Source organism: Branchiostoma belcheri, unplaced genomic scaffold, assembly GCF_001625305.1.
Source record: "Branchiostoma belcheri isolate BF01 breed outbred unplaced genomic scaffold, Haploidv18h27 scaffold93, whole genome shotgun sequence".
NCBI classification, from domain to species: domain Eukaryota; kingdom Metazoa; phylum Chordata; class Leptocardii; order Amphioxiformes; family Branchiostomatidae; genus Branchiostoma; species Branchiostoma belcheri.
The window spans coordinates 927401-938511 of record NW_017804609.1 but is presented as its reverse complement, the minus strand read 5'-3'; the positions used below and the strand labels follow the sequence as shown (position 1 = coordinate 938511).

Below are 11111 nucleotides of genomic sequence, written 5' to 3'. Positions count from 1 at the left end.
TCTGCATTCAGGTGCAGAATTCTGCAACCCAAATGCAGAATTCTGCACCCGAATGCAGAATTCTGCGCAGAATTCTGCACCCGAATGCAGAATTCTGCACAGAATTCTGCATCCGAATGCAGAATTCTGCAGAACTGACCTAGTCCCAGGGGACCTATCGATGATACCTACGTAACTTTCAGCAAGTAATATAACATATTCTAGAATATTAAGTCTCCTTTTCAAACTATGTCTTAATGGTGAAAGGTAGTCCGGAATTAGAGTGTCAGTCCGGAATTAAAGTGTCGCCTGTTGAATATTTTTCTGTCAATCAAAGTTTAAGATATCTCTCTTCTCACTCTTCTCATCTTTTGTGGCTGATAGTTTCTTCCAGCTGATTTTACACAGACATGTATTCTACACAATGCATCTTTGAACATTGCAATGTTTGATGTGTTGTCCATTCTAAAATGATACAGATAAAATAATGTGGCTTCTGATAAAAGTTTGATAACACAAATCTGATTATCATGAAAGTTCATCTGTGTTGGTTAATTCTAGTATGATGTTGAACTTTATTCCAACACAATGAGTGCAGAGAGATCAATTTTTCAAAGACCACTGTTGTCTTCAACATGATGATAAATTAATAATGACAAAATCTTTGTTTTTGTTTCCCCAGACTCTACCGGCCAGGGTGCTGGAGGCAGTGGTACGGATGCAGGACAGATTCGAGCGACTGCGCCCATGTGGAGATGTTCCCGTATCATGCACATGCAGAGAGACCTGCACCCCACGCTGCTGTCTTCTCTAGAGGGAATTGTCGACCAGGTGTGTGCTTGTTTGTTTGTTTTTTGTTTGTATCTTTATGCGCACACACAGTGGTTAGGAAAACCACTGGCAGAAGACAAACACAGACACAGAGACAGAAATAAGCAGAAGAGACTGATACTGAAGAGCTTTCATGGTCCCTGACACTCAAATACAAGGACAAGGAAGGTACAGGTACAGCGCGCTTAGTGGAACATGCACCTAACACTGTACATCGGTTTATTTGTTCAAATCTTTATGCACATGTAGACTGCACCCAACAATCATGTCTTTACTTGAGGACATTCCAAGTGAAGCCAAGTTCTTGTCCATGCTTGTACATTTTCAGTGGTTCAGTAAAGTTGTTCAAATGCTGAAATGTAAATTACTGTAATAGTGTAAGGTTTTAGAACTAGCCTCTAGAACTAGAACTATTTCATTTGTCCCAGGGTCATGGCCCATATTAAAGAAATATATAAAGTACCTTTAAAACACAAAATAGAACTGACTATATCCTCCCTATAAACTAAGATAGAATGTAGGATACTGCCAGGATTTGATGATACAACTCTATAGTTAACATAAATTTGAGGATACAACTCTATGTAACTACGGCAACTATAGAACTAAGCTATCAGGAGTCCAGGTGCATGTTGGGAGGTCGGGAGGTCAGAGTTTGACCCCCAGGCGACGACCTTTGCTGCCTTATCGACCCGTTTTTGGAGGTCGTGGCTCAGAAGGCAATAAAGAAACAGGAAGTCAGTAACAGGCTTGTGTATACAGTAATCGTAGGGTGTGCTATAGGGCAGGATGAAATTAATAACTTGTTTGTATTGCTTGTCTCTTGCCTATACACTGTAGCTTATTATAGGGCAGGATGAATTCAGTAACAGGCCTGTGTATACAGTACTCGTACTGATTCAGAAGCTTATAGGGCAGACTGAAATTTATAATGTGTTTGCCTGGCTTGTGTCTTGCCTTCTAAGTTCTATGACTGGTTTGTAAAAACATTAACATTGAATTTCCTACTTGTTTTTCCTTCCACGTGATAAGTTCATGCTGAAATGTCAAATTTTAAAGTGTCTCTGCTGAAAGGCTGTAGGGTCAGCTGAGTCGATTCGTTGAGATATATTTAAGCCTGGCGAGCCTAGAAATAATACCACCATGTCCTCTCAGACATACAAAGCACAACACAGTGCCTGTCTCTGGTGCTGAACTGTTCACTTTTATCATGTCTTCTGCTAAAAGGCTGTAGGGTCATTATAGAGTTTGTTACTCGACGATAGATTAACTCCTGGCTACTCTAAATGCCATCATGTAGATCTAACCGTACAGGGCATGGTACAGTCCCTGTCTCTGGTGCTGTTTACGGTTATAACTGTATCTTCTAAAAGGATGTAGGGTCATCACATTAGATCCTGTGATATATACATGTCCAAATGCCATCATGCCTACTTGGCCATACAGATCACTGTACAGTGTCTATTAATAGTGTCTTCTGCTTAAAGGCTGTAGGGTCATTAGAGTTTGTTGGTGATAAATGAAATCCTGGCTGCTTTAAATGCCATCACCTAGATCTAAGCATTCGGAACATGGGATGGTGCCTCTCCCTGGTGCTGAACTGTTTGTGGTTAGTGGAAGTGGGGGTTGTCATACTACATCCTGTGATTGATACATGTCCAAATGCCATCATGCTTCCCCAGCCATACAGATCACAGTATGGGTCCTGTCCCTGGTGCTGAACTGTTTTAGGTCTTATAAAAGGATGTGGGGTCGTCATAGTAGATGCTGTGATAAATGTATGTCCCAGTAAGTGTAAATACCATCATGCCTTCCCAACCATACAAGACACAGGATGGTTCCTGTTCCATTTCACTGGCTTTTGAAAGCATGGAGGGTTATGGGACTTGATCCCATCCTAGATATACCAATCTAAATGGCAACCATTGGAGCACAAAAGAGTGTCTTTCTCTGGTGCTGAACACTTCACTCTTTGAGGGATGGATGGTTATAGAACTTGATCCCATCATGTATACACCAGTCTAAATGCCAACCATTGGAATACAGGACAGTTTCTGAGGATGCGAATTATTCTGATAGGTGTTGAAGCAATACAAACTGTGGAAACCTTTTCATGATCATTTCCATGCCATAACACGCTCCACTGTACACCGAGTCTGTGCCCTCCTGTCAACTTTCCGACACGGCTGTCCGTCATTTCCATGCTGACATTTCCGGCGACACCAGAATGTGTACAGAGCCATCAGACATGCCAAACTGGGACTGATTTATGGATAGAAGCCTTGTCCTATGCTCCAACAACATCTATCATAGAGACCAAGTCTTATCACCCTGTATACTACCAGACACTTCTAACATTAAAGATGTCTGGACCAGGGACAGACACAGTCCTGGGCTCTAATGTATACAGAGCCATCTAACATGCCAAACTGATGCTGATTTATGAAGGAAAACATTGTCCTGTGCTCCAAAGATATCCATCATGGACATCAAGTCTCGTAACCCTGCATAATTCCAGACACTTCTAACATTAAAGATGTCAGTACTAGGGACAGACTCAGTCCTGGGCTCTAATGTGTACAGAAGCATCAAACATGCCAAACTGTGCCTGATGTATTACTGAAAACATTGCCCTGTGCTCCAACACTATCTATCATAGAGTTCAGCTCCTATAACCCTCTATACTTCCAAACACTTTCAGCACCAGGGACAGGCACCGTTCTGTACTCCAGAAACAGAATAAGGCCATTATTGAGTCAGAGGCAATGACCTGGTTGCATTAGACACATGTCCATGGGAATAGTTCCAAACCACAACTCTAGATCTATATCTGGTTCAGTTTTTCCCAACTTTTTTTAGAACATTGACTTGCTTGGCGCTGAATCACATACAAGTGATAGCTTTCTTTAACTGTATTGTGTCAGAAGCAATGACCTTAATGCATAAAACACATGTCCATGGGAGATGCTTTAGGCCGTGTTCTTCAATAATAGAAACATCCCGTCTCTAACACAGCCATTTTATGAGCGCTGTCTCTACTGCGTCCATAAACCCAAGTTATCGAGCTTCGCTGTCTGAACAAAGATTCACACTCGTTAATTTGACAGAGACACGAGCGACTTTTATGTTGACATGTGTATATACTTTACGTTGCGCTGTATATATGCTGTTTTAATTGGCAAATGCTGACAGTGTGTGCTAACATTATTTTATGGAGCTTTGATGTCCAGACAAAGATTCGCTCTCGTTTATTTGACAGAGACACGAGCGACTTTTATGTTGACATGTACGTATACTTTACGTTTGGCTATATACTAGACAGTCAAACAGTTTTCAAAATCTACTCAGTTGCTTGAGTAACTGTTGTCTTGCTTGTGTACAATGTATTTGCTGAAGTATGTAAACCAATGATAGCCCCCACACTACACTACTAATCAAATTGCACATCTATCAAGTTGCTTGTCATGAGTAACTGTACTTGAGTTAATAGATTTTGAAAACTGTCAGATGTTTCAAATAGCATCCAATAATTTTCATCAAATCTATCCAGTGGCTTGAGTGACTGTTTTCTTGTGTATTCTGCAATGTATTTGCTCAAATAAACCACGGATATCTCCTGCACACGACCTGCACTACATGACTTATCAATAATGTACATGGAACGTCCTCCGCTCAGCAACTTTCATCGAAGATACAAATTTCAACAAATCCTATAAACCCCGTTTCATTGGTTGATTTCCAAGGTCGGGAGCCGTGAGGAATATTTGCTTGCAGAGTGATGAATAGTTAAACGCGCCGCGTCGATATACTGTCGCGCTTCGGACTAATAAAATGGCCTGATATAATTATAAGAGCCGAGAGGAGCGAAGACGAAAAGAAACGGCTTTAAACAAAACCGATAAAACCGGTCAGTCGCCTACAGGAATATTTGCTCCCTGGGTGATTAATGTTTAAATGTACTACATCAATAGTTTTACTGTAACTGTCGTGTGTTTGGCTTGTAAAATTGGTAGATAGCAGTCGGGAAAGCCTGCAAAAGACTCAGTTTCAGCACATACTAAAGATGTATTTGATTGCTTGGTTTTCAAAGGTCAGTTTATATTAAAAGTGTACTGCTTACTGAATTTATATAAACTACATGTGCAAAATGTACATGCACATAAATAGCTTTACTGTAACAATGATGTATTTGACTTGTAAAAATACAGTTGTTAGACACAAGACACAATTTAAACACGTCCTAAAATATCTGATTGCTTGCATGTTTTTCCATTGCTAGTTAATGCAAGCTGTATGTACTGCTGACTAAATGATAAACATTTTAACTTTGCCAATAGTTCTGCTATAGCTTTCTTTTCATGGACTAATAAAATGGTTTGATAGGAGTTTCTCGCAAAGAATACTAATTCTAACAAATCACGTAACATCCTAAAATAAAAGTTTAATTCCTTGCTTTTCTATTGCTAGTTAGTACAAGATGCACATGTACATGTACATGATAAATATTTAACTCTGCCAATAGTTCTGCCATTCCTTGGACTAATAAAATGGTTTGATAGGACTTGCTCACAAGGAATACTAATTCTTAGCAAATCTCGTAACCAAGTCTGAATCATTGGTTTTGCTGCATGGAATATTCGGTTCCTGATTAATTATATAGCCTGTATCATAACATAGATCCTCCTTTCATCATTGCTGTCCTCTCACTAAGATTGGACAGTCTCTCACTAATGAAAAAGCGAGATAGCCGTTCGCAGAAATACAATTTGTGATCAGCTCGACTCGTGAGATCTGTCCGATTGGTTGCTTTTCAAGGTCAGATACAGCGCAGAAATTTGTTCCGCGACTGATAAAATCATTGCAACAGGACGTCAATGGTTTTTCCATTACTTTTGTCCCATGCATAGATTCTACACTACTTAGTAATTGATGCTGTCATAATAATGTTTTAATTTCGACATTTCTATTCTGTTAAATTTATTTACCATTTGTTATTCTGTTATTTTTTATTGTAGAGATTACTTATATTTACATTCTAGTAACTGACAGTGTTAATTTATTTTCCACCTTAACGTTCTATTTATGCATCCATGGTTTATGTCTTTTACATTTCTTGTACTTTGTCTTTGTTTTCTGTTTCTGTTATGTATGATTTTGTGAAATGCGGTAAAAAAGTAGTAAAAAAGAAAGTCGTAAGATCTGTCCGATCGGTTGCTTTTCAAGGTCAGATACTGCGGAGAAATTTGTTTCGCGACTGATAAAATCATGGCAGCAAGACATCAATGGTTTCTACATTAGTTTCGTCCCCTGCACAGAGATAGAATTGTGTGATAGCGAAGCCCATGAAATATACAATTCCAAGAGCCTGATTACAACAAACATTACAAGGAAAGATGCATACTAGATAGAATTGTATGATTACAGTCAGCAGAGGCTACGAAATATACAATTTCAACACATATTTCAACAAAAGATGCAAAGATAGAATTGTACATTCTTTGACAGCCCACGAAATATAATATTATTATAACAGACATTTCAACAAAAGATACATATAAATAAAATTGTACTTTTATTAATAATACAGCAAGGCCCACAAAACCTACAATTTTAATACGCATTTGAACAAAACATGCACAAAAAATTATTGTACTATTTCAGGTTGCAAAGCCTACCAAAATACATTTCAACAAAAGATGATTTGATTCAGTATTTCTCACGGTCAGTTGCCACAAGGAAAATTTCGTCAGATGTAATTGTATGATACCATTTTGCAAAGCCAGCGAACTATACAATTCCAACACACATTTCAACAAAAGATGCACAGATGAAATAATTATTGTGCTATTTCAGGTTGCAAAGCCCACCAAATATACAATTTCATCAAAGATCGTTTTGATTCTGAATCTGTTCAGTATTTCTTACGGTCAGTTGCCACAAGTAAAATTTGCTCACTGTGCTACAAATTATTTATCGCATGACATCAATAGAGCTTCCATTATTGCTGTCCATCGGGTCCGTAAAGTCTTCTATTAGCCGTTCATGGATCTCGCAGGACACTTTTTACAGGACTTTAATTTTACTGTCTGCTGCACTGAACTGTAAATTTTATCCACTGCAGTTCAGTAACTACATAAACAGTAGCTTATTTGGCTCAGGACCTAGAGGTCCTGGGTTTGAATCCTACCCATGTGCACGAATCTCACAAGACAGTTTTTCATGACTTTAATTTTACTGTCTGCTGCACTGAACTGTAAATTTTATCCACTGCAGTTCAGTAACTACATTGTAGACCTTTCATTGGGCAGTGAAGGTTCGTATTATACTGAATTGTCCCTATGGAATATACCTTGCTTCAAATATTTATTTTTGTATAATATATAGTTAGTACTTTCTGAGACAAATCTTGTCAAAGGAAGTCTATAAAATCCTCTCGTAACGTTCAGACATGTTCTGTCAGCAAACCATATATCAGAAGCTTGTAAAATGTGAGAATATATTATAGATACTATTATATAGCCTTAGTGGAGGGAATGAAATGTTTAAACGTTTGGGAGTATAACTTATATAAAGACACTTTTTTAGACATGTCCTATCAGCAAAGGAACTATAAACAGCTTGTAAAATGTTAAAATACAATGTATAGACATCTAACCTTAGTGGAGGGAATAAAAAATGATTGAATGTTTTGGAGCAGGCATACATGTAGTTATTGGTTTAAATAAACTCCAAACAGAGACTGTATCTCAATCGTGGTAAAGCATGGAAGAGAGTAAAGAGTATTCAGTATAGAGAGGAAAGAAAGAAAAAAAATGCAAGGCCTCATTCTGTCAGTTTTATAATATGCTGTGTTCAGCTCCACAATATATATTGGGTAGAAAAGTTGTCAAATGAAAACGTCAATCAAATATCAACTTGTCAATAATAATAACATATTTTCTAATCCATAGTTGCCCCTATATTTTTAAGGTCCACCCCCTAATATTGCCAATATTCTGACTAAGACTTTTGATTGACAAGCTGTCAAATGTAGCTGTCAAATGTAGCTCTCAAATCTGAAGTTATTATAAAATTGATTAGAGCATAATACTATGTGTATCACAGATCCATTATTATTTTATTTCAATGGTCAACCTCCAGATATTACCCCCAACATTACTGAGACTTTGGGTGGACAAGTTGTCAAATGTACAAAATGTATCTGTCAGTAAAATCTGTTCTTGTCCTTGATACTATCTTACCAGTAATACTGATTTGGCATTGTTCAAGAATCTTGACTGAGACGTTTGGTGGACAAGCTGTCAAATCTACAAAATGTATCTGTCAGTCAAATATTAAGTTGTCATTGATACAATCTTACATATACCACTAATATCGGATGTGGCATTGTTCAAGAATTTTGTACGACCAGCCCCTAAAACATTTTCATATTGACTGTGTCTTTTTTTCTGCTTGGGGTGGACAAGCTGTCGGAAATATCTGTCAATGAAATCTCAGGATCTTATGACTAATAATGTTTTATTGCTTGCCTTAGGTGTTACAGAATATTGCATGCCCCAAAACTATCCACAATCTTCAATATTGACATGTACATGACTTGGAGCAACTTTTCATGGTGGTCTTGTGTGTTTTTTTTTTATGTACTCCGCCCTCTCCTGGAAGAATAGCTGTCACCCACGGGTGGGCAGCTGAAGGGGAGTTGTTCCACAATAAACCACAATTGTGTTTAGGGTTGTTGAATCTGAAGGTTCTGGGTTCCAATCCCTCACAGGCTCCACTGTTGTGCCCTTGGAAAAGTCACTTTATGCCTATTTCCTCACTTGACTCGGGTGAAAATGAGGACCTAACTTTGGTTAGGGACCCCCTTTTGCATAGGACATAAAGGTGGACTTACCATTTTTTTAGGAGAGCCACACCTTGAGCATATTTAAGATTCCACTAGACAAGAAGAGTAGGGGTCCCACTGTGGATCAAACCTTACAGTCTGGTATCTGGTTTGACATCTTGATTCAGAATTTTTCCCCAAAGCCATCCATTGGTCTACAATCTCATGTCAAAATGTTCCTACAGTAAATCCTAATGAAAGAATATTTCCCACCCCTGATGTGTGCAACGATTCGACCCACCCACAAACAGTAATCTTTGGACTTAAGTGTCATTTCTTTTAGAGGAACTTCCTTCTGATCCATTTATTAGTCTGTAATAACTGATTTATAAAGTTTCGACTCCATTTGTCATATTTGCAGATTTTGTCCAATATTGCCCAAACTTTATTACCATGCCGACAAACTATTAATCTTCAGATTTTAGCAATTTTTCTGTCGCAGAAAAGCATATTTCCTAATCCTTCAATAACTGTGTCGAAATTCCTACCTTCTTATCGCTAAATGTGTAGGTGTTGGATATTACATAGTCAGGTACTATTGACTAATGTTACGTCTCCCACACAGAAAGCAATAAGAAGATTTTAGTGTCAACTTATCAGATATAAGATCAGATCATTTATCATATAAACTTGGACTTGGTCTGTAATTAGAACTTTGTCAGAATGTTCTGACTTCAGTTTCTGTGCAGTTTACCTGATGAACCTAACTTTTCTGTCAGCCAAGTTTGTTCAAGCTCAACTTGTAAGATACACTCAAACACTGATTATTAGGGTGGGATTTTTCTCAGTTCCAATTGTGTTTTGTTTATAGTGCATCCCAGTAGATAGCTCTATAATTTCAGACTTCAAGACTTTAGGACTTCAAGACTTTACAATATGAAGCTGCAATGATCCTTATTTTTCTCACTAATAAGTATTTTAAGCTTCTCATCTATAGGCAGAATCTTTGCCATTTTTCTCCAACATACTTGAATGTTTGATTTATATATTATACAATGTATAGGTATCAATTTGAAAGCAATCCTTATATTCCTCACAACAAAATGCTTATTCAAAGGCTCTTAAAATCTGTATAGACCTAGTCTAGGCCTTCTTTCTCAGTTCCAATGTTTACCTGTTTGATTTAAAGCTTGTACCAGTACATAGCTATATAACTCTGGCCTTGACTGTGTCAGTTCAGACTTTATTAAATTGCTTCCCTAAACAAGACAGAATTTCCACCGTGCAAATGAAAAATAAACTGCTCTTCTCTGAACCCCTGAACAATTTTCTCCTCACCCTCCCATGCTCCCTGTTTATTACGGTAACAAAAATGGCCTTGTTTGTCTTTTTGCAATCTCTTTATATCATGATATTGACTTTGATGTGCCTGAAGTTGCAGTCTTTCTTCATAATCGTTGAAACAATCAGAGACTAAGTGAATTTGCAGAGATACCTTCAAACCCAAAATGTCAAAAGTTGCTGCACAAGGATGTAAAAATACACTTGGGAAAATACAGTTTATCAAAGTGGCATCAATTGTCTTGTTTGTTTTTCTATTGGATTCTTATGTATTGCCTTGGATGTCAGTAGCATGTGTGGCATAGTGGTTATCAATCCAACTTCTGGACTGGAAGCATGTTGGCAAAACATACTGCGCCTGTGCAAAACCCTGATTTTTTACGATTTTCGTTGGATGTTTGGTCAACGTTGCATCACAATTTTGTCTGATGCAGACGATATCTTTTCCGACATAACATTTGTAAAATACAGACGGGATGTTAACCTTTTATATAGTATTACGCAAATACCACCTTATATGAGACGTTCGGCCAAAGTGCTAGGCACAATACATTTACAGTGTTTCGCGCAGGTGCAGTACGTTCTGCCGACGTGCTGCTTTTCCTGAGATAACCTCCCTTTCAGCGACACAGATGTTAGATGTGCTCCCCTGACTTCTGTACCAGCCATGTCCATCTATCCTTCACACAACCTGCCCAGAATGTATCCATACATTATTGATATCACCAGTGATGGACTGTCTACAACTTACAGGCTTTAGACAACGTTTTTCTGCTACATAAAATATTCTTCTCTCAAGCTAAAAGCAGCGATGACAAATGTGCTGCTGTGGAAGGGACAACATTGAAGGATATCATAGAAGTTGAACATCATATGAAAAACCTGTTGACAGATGTACTTCTGTGAAAGGGACAAGGTTGAAGGATGTTACAAAAGTTGAACATTACTTTAAGAACTTCACAGAAGGATTCAGGCCTGTTTTTTTCCATCTTAATGACAGATATAAAAGAGTACCAGAAACTGAGAATGATGTTTATGTTCTAGATAAAATATCTTTATGCCAAAGGCAGTAACTAAACTGATTCTGTGTGAGGGACACTTTTGAATAAAATTGAACATCACATACGAAACTCAG

At 37.9% G+C, this 11111-nt stretch overlaps 1 protein-coding gene across 1 annotated transcript in view; it reads left to right on the top strand.

Annotated features, from left to right (window-relative positions):
• The first annotated feature begins 661 nt into the window (after window positions 1–661).
• The window catches only part of LOC109488298 (transformation/transcription domain-associated protein-like), a 121550-nt gene continuing 111100 nt past the window's right edge, over window positions 662–11111 (top strand). The window contains exon 1 of the mRNA XM_019792490.1: window positions 662–810. Coding sequence (XP_019648049.1) covers window positions 727–810 — 84 coding nt within the window. The 5' untranslated portion in view covers window positions 662–726. The remainder of the gene's footprint in view (window positions 811–11111) is intronic.